Below are 18460 nucleotides of genomic sequence, written 5' to 3' on the forward strand. Positions count from 1 at the left end.
ACCTCTAGGACTTTTATTATTAATTTTATTAATAATTATAATTATTGGCATCTCTTAAAATGTTTTACTCTAGACCCACTTAAGTGCCACCGATAAGCTCCATCCTACGTTTCTGTAACTTTGCTGGACCTAAAATATCAATACTTTTAAGATATATGCCAACAGGCAGCATTCGGCACAGTTATTAACATCGCCGCGATAGGAAAACGCCCCTTCACAAGCGATCGAGAAAAGTATCAACAATTTTGTGTGTCGAAGCGAAGAACGCCAGGCTTTTGTAACAATTTTACACGTTAATTAACATTTGCACCATACGGATTCAAGGCACGTGAACCAAATTACCTACATTTATCTCTCTCACTTTATTGAAATTAAAATTATTTGTGATACACATCCCTTTTTGTTATAAAAAATTTAGGTCAAAAAACTTTTCTTGTGGCAAATAAATTTATTCGGAAGTAGATATCTGGACCCTTTGTTATATCAGACTGATGAAGCCAAAGAATATTTTTCGCAATATAACCCTATTAAAGATTCACAAAAATCCACGTTACTTTAGGAAAGGTATAAATTAGAATTTTGCTGGAACGAAAGTTCATTGCGTTACAAGGTAGATTTACGCTAGATAATGCATAACGTCCTCTCCGATTTTCTATTTTGAAATTCTCAGGGAAACCCCATCGTTTGGAAAGCGGCAGAAAGTGACATAAAAGACATATTTTTCCTGGAACCTCTACTGGAAGTGGATCGACAAACGCGTTCTATAGTACAAGACCAATTTCACTTCTTTGAATTTCGAAGATGTAGGTCATACGCAAGGTACAACATTAATGGACATTCACCTTTTACCATTTGAATAGTCACGTGATCTTTCACTTTCTTTTATATGCTGTTCCCTTTGCGATATTAAAGTAATTTATTTATATACTAGCAATACCAAGGATGCAGATCATCAGCATCTTAGTGTTAGTTTGTGTCGGTGTTGCTCTTTCGGCGTCGCCCACTAAATACACAAATAAATATGATAATATTAATATTGATACGATTTTGCAAAACGACAGAGTGCTAAATAATTATTTAAAATGTTTGATGGAGGAAGGACCTTGCACTGCGGAGGGCCGTGAACTTCGAAGTAAGTATTTTTGAATAATTCATTTGAAGGAAAAGGAATGTGTAGCTTAACACAGCATTTGGGTATGTTAGTTTTTCTGTGGACATGCTGTGTATTACTTTCACTATTCAATCCAGTATGTAATTCAGGGTTACTGGAAACAAAAGATTGTAGGCATTGTTAAATTTCGCTACACAGCCCTTCGCTGCTGGTTTTTGACCACATTTTTATTTTCGCGTGAAATGCAATAATTTCAAATTGCTTAATAACGGTAGTGACAGTCGTTTTTCATTCTTTTTCAGAAACGTTACCTGACGCCCTTGCTAGCGGATGCAGTAAATGCAACGAAAGGCAAAAACAAACATCCGAAAAAGTAATCAGGCATTTGATGACAAAAAGGAAGCGAGATTGGGAGAGACTTACTAGAAAGTACGACCCGAAGGGGGAATACAAAAGACGCTATGAAGAATTCGTTAAAAATAATCCAAAAGAATAAGCCTTTTGATTTTTGCTTAATTTAGGATACAGTATTATATGGAAAATTCTTGCCGTCACTTAATAGCGTAGTTAGAAATTAATTATATTTTTATTATAAAGTGATCAAAACACATTTTGGCTCTAGTTTTCTTCCCTTGCCCTTTCCCGCTTCGCATTGGTCTAAATATAATTCACCTCTCGCACTTTGTGAGATGTCTCTGTACTTTTTTTGGTATATGGAAACGGCTATATGGCGCAAAACACCTTCAAAAGGGGCTTAATGGCTAAATTTGAAGGTGCTCCTGCTTCCATGTTTGGTGACGGTGCCTAAGCGAATCTGATGACGGAAAGTTTTATTTTCTTTTCAAGTGAAAATTATATAACTTCATCATAGCGAACCGAATGTTCTATATTGCAGAACGTTACGACATCACCTGGTTCAACCAAGAACTCAAGTTTTCAATAAATGTTTGGTAAGATTATTAGACCAAAAACACTTGGGTCGCAAGATCTCATGACCTCATGGCTTTTTTATATTGACGTATGTATTCAAAACCAAAATTTATTCGGGTAAAAACTCTTCTAAATTAGGTACACATAATAATTAAAGCTGAGAATGAAAACTTCAAAAGGTTGGATTTCGTTCTCCATTTGTTGCTATAGGTCACTCTCTGAGCGTGGTGTTAAGCAAAAATTACTAAACGAGTAGGTTCAGCACGTTCTCAACCTGATCCTATTTTTACTGTTGATGACGTTGTCAATGGAAGGAGTTTTGGATTTAAATAAAGATAATGAAGATAATGCAGCAAGTGATCAAACCTGTTAAAAAATGTAAGATCATGAAACGATTTTGCTTCCTAGCCGAGGCATTTCCTTTTTCCTGTGTGTGTACTCCGTCTTTCATCGCTCTAGGCATGAAATTCGTTGCACTTCCAACAAAAATGATGTTGCTCCTTTCAAGACCTTCCTACAATCTCATTGTCACTTAAATTTAAAAAAAAGGTGGCTTTCATGGATCTGAGTCTGCGCAGGAGAATAAGGTCAAGTTGTGTAAATAAGTAACTCTGAAGCATTCTGAAGGCTTTGAATATTTTATATTCAAAGCTGAAGGTAATTTACTGGTGCTGCGAGAACTCTCTGCTCCTCAGAAGTGATCGCTAAATATTTAGCCGAAACATGAAATGCGCTTGAATCTAAACACCTGCATAGTGAGGCAAGTTATTCTCCTGTTCCTTTTCTTGACGACGTTCGTGTTGATCTCCGTTTAACATCCCATGAAACCAAAAAGAAAGCTCTTTATAGAAGTTCATCTGGAAGAATTGATGGTCTAAGAACGTTCAGATTTAATAACGATTTCTAATTCCGCTTCGTCACTAACTTTATTAGAAGCCCTTGCCAAATTTGTAGATATCGTTCAGACCTGAACGATATCCTGTTCTTACTGATGTTGAAGAAGTCATAAAATTTTCGAGAATTAGAGGATTGAAGCTAAACATGCGTAAGATAGCCTAAAGAAGCATTTGATTCCTGGCATCAAACTAATCGACGGAGCTGATTTTGAACTTCTTTGTGCATCTGTGTCGAATTCGCCCTTTGAAACAGTACTGCTGAAGCTTGAGCTTCTTGATACACAGTCAGCGTTTTTTTTTATTGAATGCTTGCTTTAGTGTGGCCCTAAGTGAACTTATTTTTTACGTTGCTATCCACTGCATCAGCACGTGGATTTAATACACAGGGTTTGGAGGACGCAGATCTCGACACGAATCGTTAAACCAAGTTACAAGTCCACTCTGTTCTTGAACCAACGGCGACATAGAGAGATAATAAGCGCCGGATGGTATTACTTCGATCCTTTGTCAAAGAGGACGATCCCTTACGTGAGTTGTAACTGTGATAGATACGCTTGCTCCTAGTTATTTGAATTCTACCAGTAGATAATGCAGTGCTGCGGTTTCCGAGGCTGAACGTCGGAAAATTAATAAACACGGAGACCTTGGTCATCAATACATCTTCTACGCAATTGCTCGTAAGTCGATGGGAATTGCTGAGGAATCTTTTAAGAGTCTCCAATAGCTTTTTATTAATCTTTAAAAGTGATTCTAAAGTACAAAAGCCCTCAAGAACCATCAAGAGGATTCTCTTGCCACCTTTTTAAAGGGCCTTTAAAAACATTTAAAGTGTTTATTGGACTTTATGATTCATTATAACGTTGAATAGTTTTTAAGACATGTTACAAGCTTCAAGGGTCTAAAATGCATATAAAGAGAAGCTGTTATAGTCTTTGAGGTTCTGACTTCTCCTTAAAAGCTGGCCCTTTAAGAGCCTTTTCAGTTTTGGAAATTTTTTAATGTAGGTATTCAATGGTTTTCCAATATTTAAGTTTTTGTGACCGTTGAAAGCTTTCAAATACTTTTAAGAAACGTTAAAGGTCAAACTTTTATATGTTCTCTTGGAGAGTCTTTAAGGGTCTCTAAAAGAGCGAATAGACATACCAGATGTGAACTTCTTCCCTTTAGAACCTTTGGGAGAACGTAACAACTTTTATTAGTCCTGGTCTCCGAGAAACCTTAAACGTTTTTAAAAATATTGAGCCTTTATGTCCCTCTACAAAGATTTTTAATGGTTTCTGAACCCTGAACCCAGTGTGTACTGTCACTTTTTGCCCCTCGTCGCGTTTTGAAAAGTGACACCCTAAATGAATGACAAAACACATTGATTTAGTCCACGGAGTACAAAAATAGCTCTCATTTTCATAGATTATAAAGTATGACATCCTTAGTCAAGGGTCTCTAATACATTACTGCTCTCAAAAGTTTAATTAAACCATGTAAAAACCAGTGATTTGTTTTTAATATATTCTGAGCACTCTGAAAAATGAAGGGACAAAGCACGTTGAGGAAAATGTGGAACTTGACAGCAACTTAAGCACAGCCGCTTAAGAGCTATATGTATAATGTATGTATGTGTATGTATGTATGTATAATAACATATAATACATAGGAAGACCTTTTGGAGAGCTTGAAGCTAACTTTAGGTGATTTTGGTTTAAGGATACATTGAGAAAGAAGTTAAGAAATGAATGTGAAAAAAATTTGAAGAAAAGAAAAATCTGACGTGCACTTCAAGTAAGTTTAGGAGGGAGTTGAGCTTATGCTAGAAGGAAAGCAAGATCTGAGAGAACTTGACAAGGTGCCACTAAGGCTGATAGGAAGGGTAGCAGGCTAGGAGGCCCAGAGCCCAATGTTGGGTTTAATTGCCTTTGGAATGGTAACTTATTAATTAATTGAGTATAGTAACATTAATGAACACTTTGTGGACCTCATAAACATTTTAGGTAAAATAGTTACCTACGTATGTCCATCATTTTGCATGATAATAATTGACTCAGCTCGTCAATATGGACCGTATACAAGAAATTGCGAGTTTATTCTAGATGTTATGTATTAATGTAACAAATTCATTCTACTTATATAAATTGTTTATGGAACTAAAAGACATTGGAACTGTGACCATTAGGTAGGTATAGTAGGTAGGTAGGTACCTACTTAGGTAGGTACTATCTGAGATATAGGTAGGCAGTAGATACATTTGGTCTTAATTTAAATTTTTCTTTTACTGAAATGTGATATAATAAAAATTATTTGGTTTTCATGTATTTTATTACAATTACAACCCCTAAAACATTGAAAATCTGTTCTATATATATGACTGGTTATGGTTCCCAATGTAGCAGTGCTTGAATACATCGGCCCATTAGCTCAGTTGGTTAGAGCGTCGTGCTAATAACGCGAAGGTCGTGGGTTCGATCCCCCCATGGGCCAAATTTTTACAACTTTTTACAATAAATTATTGTCATATTATCTAGAATATTTATCAACTATCGCTAACCACGCATGCGGATACCTTTTCTGCACAAAACGAGCAACCCTTTGTGCACTGGCCAATCTTCTATTATCACAAGAAGCACAATTATTTCCAATTATCTCGGGGAGTGAATCTGAAAAATTACTCCTCTTTATTTTGCATATTTACACCGTATAAAAATTAAAATAAATAGGGGTACCTTTAATTTGTTGTCCAAAACCATCACAAGGCGCTTGGTCGAGAGCACAAAGTAACTGCCTTTCAATATAATTTGAGCCCGACAATCCATGCTGACAAAATACTACACATAAGTGAAAAATAAGCACAGTGAGCGTTAAGTGGCAAAATTCCATCTTACTGATGAAAAATATCGTCAAGACTGTTATATAACCAAACTCTTACACAATTACTGCATCCTTCCTATTGTAATACTAGGTGTAATAATTGTTACAATGAACTTTTTTTCGCGCGCTATTATTTTTCCAAATTAATGTAATCTAATTATAATTGCTTGTCTGTTGAAATATATAATCAACATCGAATAATTAAGCGTCGGTCACGCACATTTACCACTTTTTGAAAACTGCTCTTGACCCACAAATTTTGAAGAGAACAGTGGGCTAATTTTTTTGCATGAACCTTTTACGTCCAACAATCTCAGAAATATCTTTGGGCTAAAATACTGGGAATAAACTTGCTTCTTTCAACAAAATTACTAAATTTAATTCTTTTACGGCCGCTGTAAGAAATTTGTCAGGCACTCTGTGGCCAGCAAGAGGTTATGAGAATACCCCGTTAGATTTCCTATTATAGAGTGTTACAAAACTACACCAAGAGTCCAAAATGTTTCGTTTAGGCATTTACTTTCCCCAAAATTTTCATATTTTATTTAATTTTTCCTCAACATAACACACAGGTGGATATAAAGTTTTTATGAACTAATGGCATACTTAAGCAGCTTAATATTTTTCATTAATTTTTGCCATTTAAGTAAGAAATATTTGCAATTTTACGCGTTTTGAGGATGTTTTTCCCTTTGGGGGTTCGAACGATATTTTTTTTAATTTTGATAATTATTCTACATTCAGTATTGTCTTTATACACTTGATGGTTGAAGATGGTTTTTCTCAAAAAGTCCCCCCTCTAACCTACAATTAACGTGTTCAACCTTATTTTTTAAACAAAATAAAAACAGATTCAATTAATAAAACGATTTTATCCCCTGACTCCGCATAAAAGTTTTCGATGTTGATTTTCTAGGACCTATGTCCTAATTTTCTCCTAACCAGCTATTTTTGTGGATCATAAAACGAACGCAGCAACGCTAAAAATTAAGTGCCGATAATGTTCTAGGCTACGTCATTATAACGTGTACGTTTGTTAATTGCAAGTATATTCTTGTGTTGTTCAATCGATTTTGGGGGTGGAAAGAATGTGACGACGAAATAGCTGGTACTGGTCTCTCATTGGTTAAAAAAATTGATCGTTTTAGGGAAACTATTTAACATTTTCACAAAATGCTGATGTTATAGCGTTTGCAAGGATATTTTATTCATTCCTATAAACACCATAATTTTAAGAGGTGTTTGTGATGCAGTGATTGCGTTTACACAAAAATGTCGTCGTCAGTTTCGCCCCTTCGACCTGAAGAGGTAAGTACTGTTTGTTTTACATAAAAGTGATTAATGTATTACGTTCATTGAACCCATTTAACAAAATGTGCATTGCCACCAACAATTATACCTATTGATTGCATTGTGCTGGTTTAAACTGATGCAAGCCCTAGTTAATCATGCGGAGCAGCCACAAAAGCGTCCTATTTCCTCGATTAGATACCTATTATCATTCTAGCAGAATAGTAGTCTTGGTAAATATTATTGTGTCGCGTTATCACAAATTGTCGATAAAAAGTGGCGTACCTACTGTAAATTCGTAAATAACAGCGCGGACTGTACAGGTTTCAAGTCAAATGCGATGATTATTGTCCAACAAAACACCGGAAATTAAACCAGCATCCAAATTCGAAACAGTTTAAAGATGTCGCAAAGACCGAACGGTAGTGACCAGCCGGATGGAAATGTCGTTGTGGCTGGAGTGCAAATTTTGGTACTAGTTTGAGTTGTATGGTGTACTAATTATTTTTGGTCTTTTTTTAGAAAACTTTGGACGCCAACAGATACGCAACGAAGAAAACCATTGCCCAAGGTCTGCTGGATGTTGCTTTATTAACGGCGAATGCATCACAATTGAAATACGTGTTGCAAGTCGGAAAACAACACGAATTTTATACATTAATGCTCAGTTTAATAATAGTCTCCATTGTCTTGCAGGTAATTTCTTTACTATTATTTAAACTATTAATTTGGTCACGTATTTATTATTGTTTTAAGCCCATATTAGCACACTTTTCACTTTATTAATCATGATATAAAGTAGAAACTTCCGGTATACTATTCTGATTGTATTACTGACACAGACACTGTGACTAATTGATCAAAATTTCGAATTATCTATCAATGATTAATTTGAGTGCCATTTCGTAACAGGCACATACCTATGTTGTAGGATGTAATATAAATGGATTGGAAAATAGCTTGAAAAATAGCATAATGGTGTTTAAGTAGGTAGTTTATAGATTGTATATTGGGCAAACGTGATTTGCAAATATGACAGACAATGACCCAACGAAGCTGAGGTACTTACCTATATTTTAATTGAATAAGAAATGGCGGCTTTGGTTGTCTATTGTTGAATAGAGGGGGAGCAATCTTTCAATTGAGACCACTAAATCGAATCTCCAAAATATTGTGTTTTAATCACCAAGGTGCCCATTTCGTTTGTAGAATTTCAAAATCTTCCAATGCAGGTCCATCTCAATGCCAGACAACTTGCTCCTATTGAATTGAAATTAGTGTCTGTTTTGTGGTGAGTCCAACAAACATATTTTTGCACTTGTGGTTTCAAAAAGTTTTAAAATATCTATAACGATTTCGAAAAGTTCAGTCTGGACCAGCAAAGAGGACGATTGTCCCTGGCGAGTTCTGTGTTTACTTTGTTTACTTTACCTACTTTAGTAAAGAATTCGGTAAATTTTGAACGCGAGGACGATCCGAGTTTAAATCGGGCTGAAGCCAAAGCTGAATTTATAGTTTTGGGTTTCTGGATATTCAAAGATTCTATAGGGTATTTTATGTATTCATTCTTCTTATGTGTCTCGTTGAAGGAAAATTATAATTTCTATTTTTATGAGAGCTATAACCTCATTTGAAACGCAGCAAACCTTGATTCCTATCACCTTATTGGTCCTGATTAATCGCACAGGTATGAGTGACCGTTATACCAAATCATATACGGCGTTTTGTGAACCAAAGATACCCTTTGGCAGGATTCGTCCTTAGGACCAAAGGATGGTTTTAAAAAATTGAGCCATCAAGATTTATGTAAATTTTTGACGGGGTGAGGGGGGCTCCCGATGTTTCTTTGATATCTACATGAGCTAAGCTACTGGGACAGGTTTGGTATCGTTTTCGTATAAATTGGGCATGCCGAATTCATTTATGATATCATATTGACACCGTTCCCAAGATAAAACATAAATTAGAATTAGAAACATTTTTTTTAATTCCCACAAGGAAACATTCCATAACGTATAAACAATTAATGAATGTTGAGCAAAAAGGTGCTTTAGAGAGCTCTACTAATGGTTCATCATGGCCCTTCAATTTCAGTCCATCCCCAGTCTTTTTGGGAGGAACATCACGCCTGTGGAATTTAAAGCTTGCTATAAGACAATGTTATCGAAGTTTTTTATATATCAAGTACGGGAGTGTTACTCTCTAAAATTAATTTTTATTCACAAAAAAATTCACTATTTATAGTTACAAAAAATTAAAGTGTAAGAATATTTCAAATTTTTTTGTCTACTTTCAAACCTTTTGTTGTGTTTTTAGTATAGATAGTTGAAAATGATAACAAATTTGACTTACAGAGAATACAGCAGCCAAAACGCTCGAACAACCAATGGCGCCGAGAATTCAGTCAAATATAAAATACATACAAAACAAACTACTTCATGACGATTTGTAACCACTCCAAACATGATACTCTACCTGCTAAAACCAGTAAACACGCTTTAATTGCTCACAGAACCCTAAAGATCAGTAATTATCCTACATGCTTACAATAAAACTGTTAATCACCGTCCGACGGAATGAGCGGTTGTAATCAACCCTGAAAAAATAATAACCAAAAGTACTTACAATAAAATTGGCAGCCAGTGCCCAAGGAGTTGAGGGGGTTTAATTAACCATAAAAGTGTAAACAAATTAATTTCATACCCCCCCACAAAAAGGGTATCACGTTCTTCTGTTAAAGATCCCGTATACTCAAACACCAATTTACGACCCAAAACGAACCAAATCACTTGTTGGTTCAGTATCAAAATCTTTTGGTTTGCAAAATGAACCAAACACCTAAACGAACTATAGTAAAAAATTGATATTTTATACGTTTTCTGTATTGTTGTCAGGTAGTAGTCGCAATTGTGAGCTTATCCTTTAGTATGATGCGAGACTGTCGACTTCATTTGGAGGAATATCATTACTCGGCGAATATGCTGAACTATTTAACAACAACATGCTCCTTCCTAATCACAGTTCTTAATCTCTTAATTTCAATTTTTGATCCGAGTGTCGCGCGTTATGCTGTATTTGAAGCACCTGATTTGACTCAAAAGGTTGATGGAAGCTAAATTAAATCTCTCCGGGTAAAATAATGTTGTGATATCTACAGCCATCGAGATTTGCTTTTTTATAGATTTGAACTATTGAATAAATAAGCGACATTTATTTTTAGTCAAAAATAGTCTTATACTTGGAAAAGTTGTCACAGAGCATCATTTCTTGGATTTGATTGTAGCAATTAATTTTTGATTTCCTAGGAATTTTACTAGTGCCATGGATTAAATTCTCTCACGACAGAAATCATGATGCTCCACAAAAAAAACGTACTTAGTAAATTAGTAAATAAAATTTTAAACGTCTGATAGATGATTGGAGTATTAACCATTCTTTTAGTGTTTACTTGTCAATCTGAAAATTACATAAGTATTTGCGTTTAAGCTTTGAATACACATATTTGAAGGGTTGAAGGTAGCATTTGAAAAGTAATTGATTTATATTTCTATTACATTTGTCTAAAAGCTTTTTTCTTCCATTTACCAAAAAATGTCAATTAATTAATTCTTATTTTTATTTTAACAGTTGATTGTCGCCATACTTTTTGTTATAATTGGAGGACTAAACATAAACAAGACTCGAGATCACACCGCCGCTTTGGTCCTAAACGACGTTATCCTCATTTTTGTTTTTCTTATCTCTTTAATTAATATTATTATTTCCGGTTTCGGCATAGAATACTCAAATCAGCCCCTTAGACTTATAAGTGAATCTTCGACGAAAAATTCATAACCGATATTCTCAAAAAGAGACTTACACTAATTGACCCTTTTGTGTTTAGGTATCTGCCGCATTGTTGTCACTCGTAATGGCAACGATGACAATACAACAGAGCACGAAACAAAATACCGTAGCCGAAATTTTAAACCACGTAGCTCTTGGGTTCGTAACGGGGGCCTTATTTTGCGATATTATAAAAATGAATTTCGGATTAGATCCCGCGGTGGCTGTAAATATTACAAAAATTGAAGCCAAACAGTTTTTTTGATTTTAGTTTTTGTTTGTTTATTTATTTTTATTTATTTTATTTTTTTCCCCCGAAAGACGTTTCAAGCCCTACTCTGCATTTTCCTGGGGGCGAGATTGAATATCAACAAGGAATCACATCAAGACACTGCAAACCGTACTAATAATATCGTCCTTTGTGTTAATATAGTTGTTTTTGTTGTAAACATAGTTTTGGAAGCTTTTAACTTGTCAAACGACAGGAAAATTAGTCCTAATACTTTCTAAACAAATTTGTAAGTTTTTGTGGTAATATCATTGAATACAAGTTTTTATTCAATGGTAATATGTGCCTATGTTTTAGTTTTTAGTTTAATGTACTACTTACATCATAGATAGCCCAAGGAGATGCGGAATCTTCTTCTCGTTCGATTTTGTTAAATGTACTACCATGATTGTAAACGCCAGTCTCTGTCTAATCCTAATCTGTATCTATCATACAGATAGTACCTACGCTATCAAAACGTGGCAGAAGTGGATCTCTATCTAACGCAAGCAAAGTAAACAGAACAGAAATTTGAGCAGGCGATAAACGATTAGCTTAGCCTGTTTTTATAGCGTACGAATTGTAGGTAATTAAAAATAACTTAAACCAATTATACACAGGAGATACCATGTAGATAGCAACATTTTATAGGTACTAAAGCTGACACTTTAAGATATACCTACTCACTGTATTAGATTAATGAACACTTGTAGGTAATTATTCCTTATAATATACAATGGGGACCTTTGAAAACTTACATGGTTATATTTTTAATGAAAGATCGTTTCTTTAAAAAGGGGGAATCCAAATGACTTATTTTTAAACTACCCTAACCACTCCCTTAAGCCCACCCATACTGGTGTAAAAACTTTAAATTACAATACAATAATTATGTATTAAACATACTTTTCACTGGTCGTTACTGGTAGGGTGAATCCAAAACTAACCGCAATTTTTTGTTATTATCAGCAATTTGGTTCTATATTATAGACTATTGCGTGGAACAAACAATTGAACTTTTCATTCGCAACATACATCATTTTATTGATAGGTATAAAAAGTATACCTCTTATAAGTTTTTAAAGGCCCACACCTGTATATTCGTAGCTATGTGGAAGATTATATCCAAAGCATAGGTACTATTTATTTTGTAGTATAAAGAATCGGACTAAATTTTACTGTAAATAATTGCTTTTTGTATGGAATAGCAGTTTTTACAAATACTTAGACTTAGACTCATATAAAACTATTCATTCAAACAAAATGACGTCAACAATTGTTTGGAACTGTATGTAGTAAATGTTGATTATGCAACTTCCGAAGCCACAGTTTTGGGTGGTAATTGAAAAGCAACTGAAATTAATCTGGCAAAAGCACGCACAGTATAAGTAAATGATTATTTAAACAGTTTTGCTCAGAAGTCCTGAAATATTTCGATTACCCTCAATAAAACCAACCATCTGGCCCGGTAGAAGAAATATTCAAAACCACGTTACCCGTTATGTATTGGCAGAGTTTTGGAGGATTAGAATCACTTCGAACCATTACTAAGGTGAGGTCTTGTAGACAATGATTTAACACTTATTTTCTTCGAAAAGATAGAGGAACGAGGAAGAGAATATAACTTCTACAAAATGAAGTTTGTTAGAGGCTAAAAAGTTTTGCAATTTTTTTGTCTATCGAGTGACGTAAAAATCCATTATGGCGTCTATTTAAAATAAGGAAGTTGATGTCAATATCTGACTAACCGCCATATTGAAAACATTTGTTCTACGCCCATTGAATTTATCCCTGTACAGTCCCTAATAAAGTACCTAAAGTTGTTTCTTCTATAGGCAAAAAAGTAGTTGGAAAAGTCCCAAGTGGTGCAAGAGGATAAGTATACACTGCTCTGTATATGTTGCATGAGCAGTGCAGGTACGTACGTGCGACCAGCAAACAGCAATTCGTTTCAGGCGGAAAAGGATGAATGAAGATCGAGATGAAGATCTGTTTAAAAATACACCTTTGGGAACCCTGCGACATATATTCAATTGTGGTTTCATAAATTCAGATTTGTTACTGGAATGGATGAAGCATTTTAAGCAGCACACTCATCCAACAAAAGAAAATCCGGTATTGCTCATCTTCGATAACCATGTTTCCCACAGAACTTTGGCAGTAATTAATTCCAGGGAAAATTATATTCGCCTCTTGGCCATACCACCGCATTTAAGTCACAAAATCCAGCCGCTTAACAAAAGATACTTTAGCCCACTGAAAAGTGCTCACAGCAATTTTTGTGATGAGAAATCCGGGAAAGGTAATCACCCAAAAAAATTTTGGTGAATTATTCACAAAGGCATATAATAAGGTAGCACACTGAAAAGTGAAAAGTGCTCACAGCAATTTTTGTGATGAGAAATCCGGGAAAGGTAATCACCCAAAAAAATTTTGGTGAATTATTCACAAAGGCATATAATAAGGTAGCCAATGTTAACAAGTTAAAAAGTAATCGTAAACGATTTACATAAAGCGCATTTCCACTTGCATTCATTTCCCATTTGTAAGATGCAACTTCTATTAAAATCGTAAAAATCCGGCCACAAATATGAAAGATAGCGTTGCACATGGGCAATCCATTTTTGACGTGCTACTTCAATTTCAGTTTATGAGAAGAATTTCATTTCAATGCTTTTCTAAATAAGAAAGTTGGAACTGCGCATGCGCAAACCTAAATTTTGAAACTAATGTTAGATTTTCCTTTGTTCCAAGCGCCTAAGTATCAAATTTCACTTAAATGCTTCCATAGATAAAAAAGTTGGCACTGCGCATGCGCAAAATAAAATTTTGAAACTGGCGCTAGATTTTCCTTTATTCCAAGTGCCTATGTATCACATTTCATTTAAATTCTTCCATAAATAAAAAAGTTGGCACTGCGCATGCGCAAAACCAAATTTTGAAATTGGCGTTTGATTTTCCTTTATCCCAAGTGCCTATGTATCAATTTCATTTAAATTCTTTCATAAATAAAAAAGTTGGCACTGCGCATGCGCAAAACCAAATTTTGAAATTGGCGTTTGATTTTCCTTTATCCCAAGTGCCTATGTATCAAATTTCGTTTAAATTCTTCCATAAATAAAAAAGTTGGCACTGCGCATGCGCAAAACCAAATTTTGAAATTGGCGTTTGATTTTCCTTTATCCCAAGTGCCTATGTATCAAATTTCGTTTAAATTCTTCCATAAATAAAAAAGTTGGCACTGCGCATGCGCAAAACCAAATTTTGAAATTGGCGTTTGATTTTCCTTTATTCGAAGTGCTTATGTATCAAATTTCGTTTAAATTCTTCCATAAATAAAAAAGTTGGCACTGCGCATGCGCAAAACCAAATTTTGAAATTGGCGTTTGATTTTCCTTTATCCCAAGTGCCTCTGTATCAAATTTCGTTTAAATTCTTCCATAAATAAAAAAGTTGGCACTGCGCATGCGCAAAACCAAATTTTGAAATTGGCGTTCGATTTTCCTTTATTCGAAGTGCTTATGTATCAAATTTCGTTTAAATTCTTCCATAAATAAAAAAGTTGGCACTGCGCATGCGCAAAACCAAATTTTGAAATTGGCGTTTGATTTTCCTTTATCCCAAGTGCCTATGTATCAAATTTCGTTTAAATTCTTCCATAAATAAAAAAGTTGGCACTGCGCATGCGCAAAACCAAATTTTGAAATTGGCGTTTGATTTTCCTTTATTCCAAGTGCCTATGTATCAAATTTCATTCAAATACTTTTATAAGTAAAAAAGTTTGCAATTCATGGTCGAGATGCGAAAAGGGCACAATGTTTCAACAAATTTCGTTTAAATTCTTCCAAAAATAAAAAAGTTGGCACTGCGCATGCGCAAAACCAAATTTTGAAATTGGCGTTTGATTTTCCTTTATTCCAAGTGCCTATGTATCAAATTTCGTTTAAATTCTTCCATAAATAAAAAACTTTATCCCAAGTGCCTATGCATCAAATTTCGTTTAAATTCTTCCATAAATAAAAAAGTTGGCACTGCGCGTGCGCAAAACCAAATTTTGAAATTGGCGTTTGATTTTCCTTTATTCGAAGTGCTTATGTATCAAATTTGATTTAAATTCTTCCATAAATAAAAAAGTTGGCACTGCGCATGCGCAAAACCAAATTTTGAAATTGGCGTTCGATTTTCCTTTATTCGAAGTGCTTATGTATCAAATTTCGTTTAAATTCTTCCATAAATAAAAAAGTTGGCCTGCGCATGCGCAAAACCAAATTTGGAAATTGGCGTTTGATTTTCCTTTATCCCAAGTGCCTATGTATCAAATTTCGTTTAAATTCTTCCATAAATAAAAAAGTTGGCACTGCGCATGCGCAAAACCAAATTTTGAAATTGGCCGTTTGATTTTCCTTTATAGTGCCTATGTATCAAATTTCATTCAAATACTTTTGTAAGTAAAAAAGTTTGCAATTCGGTTTATAAATGGTCGAGATGCGAAAAGGGCACTGTGATTTTTGAATCGATTCGATTCAACTTTTGGCATTGCGTATTATATGGCTAAATCTATGCCCATATTGAATTTCATGCAATTCAGTTCATAACTAACGGAGATGTAAAGCGATCGAACATTTCTAAACAAAGTTATCGTTCACACGGACAGATAGATGGACAGACAGACAAAGGAACAGACGGAGAGACCAACCGGCAGGCGACAGATAGCAATGCAAAATTATAAACAATCTCTAGGATCGTTAATAAACGGCAAAAGTGTAAAATTATGGAACATGTAAAAAACGGTTTTTTGTTTTTTTTTACAATAACTTTTTTTGTAAGCGGTACAGAAAAAATTCCTTCCTTGGTACAAGACTCGACACCATAACGAACCAAATAGCGAAAAAAGTAGAACAATAGCTCTTAAGACAAAAAACTAGTAGCGCCGCAAAGTTAGCGGACGGACGGACGGACGGACGGACAAAGTGGCCACAATAGCGCATTTTTTTTTATTTTTGTGGAAATGCGCTAAAAAGGCAGTGAATGCCATCAGATCAACCGGAATTTGGCTTCTTAATTTAAACATTTTGAATGATGAGGACTTCGCACCATCACTAGTCACTGGCGGGAAATATGAAGATCAGCAGTCAATCCTTTTAGAGCAATCCACCAAGACGAAAACATTATTGTAGAAATTTACGATAGTCGGGATGCAAGTACATAGCACGTTAAATATGCAGTAGGAAGAACCGTTGATAGGTCGAAGGTTCTGACTAGCACTCAATATAAACACGAGCTATGAAGACAATAAAAACGCAAACGCATCTAAGGTCAAGAAAGCTTAATTCCAATAAGAAAACAAAATTAGGTAAGTACCTATATAGTTTTTAACGAAAATACAGGAGAATTTGTAAAGTAGAGGAGACCAGAAATGAAAGGAAAAAAATCGAAGAAAGAGGAAACCATTTTATAAAAAATAAAACAACGGCGCCCAATGTGGAAAATGCGAAAAATGGTGGCATGAATCCTGCTCAAATTATCTAGGGGGTAATTATGTGTGCGACTTTACCGCGTAGTCAGATTACCCTTCTGCGTCCTTACCAACATCCTACTGCTAAGAGTACGCATATGCAATAATTTGTTAATTTGATTTTGTTTATTAATAACGTTTTGATTTGCATATTTTTTACAGTAAATAAGTTAAAGAAATATGCACATTGTTATTTAAGACCTCTTCCAAGTTCCTTGTATAAACTGTTAATTAATGGACAAAAATGATTTAAGTGCGCACTCTTACAGTTCCTTCCCCTAAGTGCATAAATAATAATTTTACCCTTACCTTTTAAGGGTAGATTCGTCCTTTTATTCCTGAATCTGCATAATCTGTCTTCGTAGAAATGTTTCTTAGTTTTTGCATAGGTACTGTTCTAAAAGTTTTTCCAGCCTGTGACAAACGTAATTGCAGAAGTAATAATTCTACCCTTATCTTTGTAGGGTAGATCCGCCTTGTCGACCTCTTAATCTGCAAAACCTGTCTTGGCAGAAATGATTCTTATTTTTTGCGTGGTTTTACAGGCTGTTCGATCAAGAATTGTAGAATTGGTGATGTTATCCCTACCCTTGGGGAGTAGATTCGTCCCTTTAGCTATCTGTAAAGGGCCTATTTGCAGAAGTGGATATACCATGATTATCATAAGTGGTTGTTTACTAAAGTCCCTAATTATAAAGGAATAAGCTTATCGAATAATAACTTATAAGGGGTAGGGTATGTAGTTTGATCATTTTTGTCGTTTTGTAAAGGTATACCAAGTTACCAACGTATCTGTGTTACCGGCAAAATGCGAAATCCGGTATTTTGCAAAATCCCTAGGCATTTCGCGAAATTACCAATGCAGCCTGCCTCTTTGCCTGCGGCATCAGTCATTTCGCAAAATGCCGGATTTCGCAGTTTTCCGGTAACATCTGCATGCTAGTCGTAGTTAATTGATATTGCTTTCATTACGCGTACCTACCTAATAAGTATGTGTTTTAAACCCTTCCTTTGATGAATTCATAATTCGTGTAAGAACGATATTTTAGGGTAGTCCTTAATAACGAAAAAGTAAAATGTCAACGCAACCCCTATTTGATAAATGTGGCAAGCTGGCTGGTCAAGTAGGTATGCGCGATTCTGCACATATGGGTGCAAGAAGGGATCGTGTTAACTGTTAAGGCAGTTAACACGCGTACGCGCTCTGATCACGATCGTATAAGGGATGCTAAGTACAGCATCGGACGTATGAGTGAGTTTGGAGTAATAGCCCTTTAACGTGAGTGTCTCCCACGGGTTGGTGGTGCGAGTGTATTGTGCAGGCCATCGTGCTGGCCTTCCTTTGTTGTTTGGCTATGGTAAAACCCTTGGCAGATATCCGGATATATTCCTAGGCTTTTAGAGTTCATTATCTGCATATGACGCGCGGTCCCGCGGGTAGCTCCCGTTGATAGGATCATGGTGTCGTGTCGACGCAATACGAAACATAAAAGCCTCATTGTTAACAAAAACAGTTCGGGGGTGAGCTCGACCTGCAGGTGTGTTCGCAGGTAGGGCAATGAGCGACATAGATCGACGTTACTGATCTATTGGCTGAGGGTCCTAGTCAGAGGGCCAAGGCGGGATGTGTATCCTAAATAATACACGAGCGTGCGGCGTAACCCTTTCCCAAATAGGTATGAGCTCCATCTTAACCCTTCAGGAAGTCATCTCCAACGACCCATTCAACCCCAATTGCCAACGGGAGTATTCGGAGGTCCAGGAGA

General features: G+C 35.4%; 2 protein-coding genes and 1 non-coding gene across 7 annotated transcripts; all 3 read left to right on the forward strand.

Annotated features, from left to right (window-relative positions):
* Window positions 1-902: 902 nt before the first annotated feature.
* On the forward strand, window positions 903-1721 carry LOC116176685 (ejaculatory bulb-specific protein 3). Its single transcript, XM_031495419.1, has 2 exons — window positions 903-1132; window positions 1414-1721. The coding sequence occupies exons 1-2, from the start codon at window positions 943-945 to the stop codon at window positions 1605-1607; spliced, it is 384 nt and encodes a 127-aa protein (XP_031351279.1). The 5' UTR covers window positions 903-942; the 3' UTR covers window positions 1608-1721.
* Window positions 1722-5335: 3614 nt separating this feature from the next.
* On the forward strand, window positions 5336-5409 carry Trnai-aau. The gene has a single exon. It is a non-coding gene; the product is annotated as a tRNA-Ile (tRNA).
* Window positions 5410-6896: 1487 nt separating this feature from the next.
* Window positions 6897-13002, forward strand: LOC116160306 (ninjurin-2). 5 transcript variants are annotated; one of them, XM_031473492.1, is made up of 3 exons: window positions 6897-7104; window positions 7609-7782; window positions 9981-10433. In XM_031473492.1, the coding sequence occupies exons 1-3, from the start codon at window positions 7069-7071 to the stop codon at window positions 10200-10202; spliced, it is 432 nt and encodes a 143-aa protein (XP_031329352.1). In that variant the 5' UTR covers window positions 6897-7068; the 3' UTR covers window positions 10203-10433. The 5 variants fall into 5 exon arrangements, with proteins under 5 accessions (XP_031329352.1, XP_031329347.1, XP_031329349.1 ...); XM_031473487.1 differs by lacking the exon at window positions 6897-7104 and adding an exon at window positions 7210-7558; XM_031473489.1 differs by lacking the exons at window positions 6897-7104; window positions 9981-10433 and adding exons at window positions 7214-7558; window positions 10714-10956.
* The last annotated feature ends 5458 nt before the right edge of the window (window positions 13003-18460 follow it).

Source organism: Photinus pyralis, unplaced genomic scaffold (assembly GCF_008802855.1).
Source record: "Photinus pyralis isolate 1611_PpyrPB1 unplaced genomic scaffold, Ppyr1.3 Ppyr1.4_LG1, whole genome shotgun sequence".
Classification (NCBI taxonomy): Eukaryota; Metazoa; Arthropoda; class Insecta; order Coleoptera; family Lampyridae; genus Photinus; species Photinus pyralis.

Excerpts from the sequence above, each read along its gene's own strand:
- LOC116176685 (XM_031495419.1), top strand. The coding sequence starts at position 943 with ATGCAGATCATCAGCATCTTAGTGTTAGTTTGTGTCGGTGTTGCTCTT. Across the intron at positions 1,133-1,413 it reads GGAGGGCCGTGAACTTCGAA|AAACGTTACCTGACGCCCTT; the intron begins GTAAGTATTTTT and ends ATTCTTTTTCAG.
- LOC116160306 (XM_031473487.1), top strand. The coding sequence starts at position 7,490 with ATGTCGCAAAGACCGAACGGTAGTGACCAGCCGGATGGAAATGTCGTT. Across the intron at positions 7,559-7,608 it reads TGGCTGGAGTGCAAATTTTG|AAAACTTTGGACGCCAACAG; the intron begins GTACTAGTTTGA and ends GTCTTTTTTTAG. Across the intron at positions 7,783-9,980 it reads TAGTCTCCATTGTCTTGCAG|GTAGTAGTCGCAATTGTGAG; the intron begins GTAATTTCTTTA and ends TATTGTTGTCAG.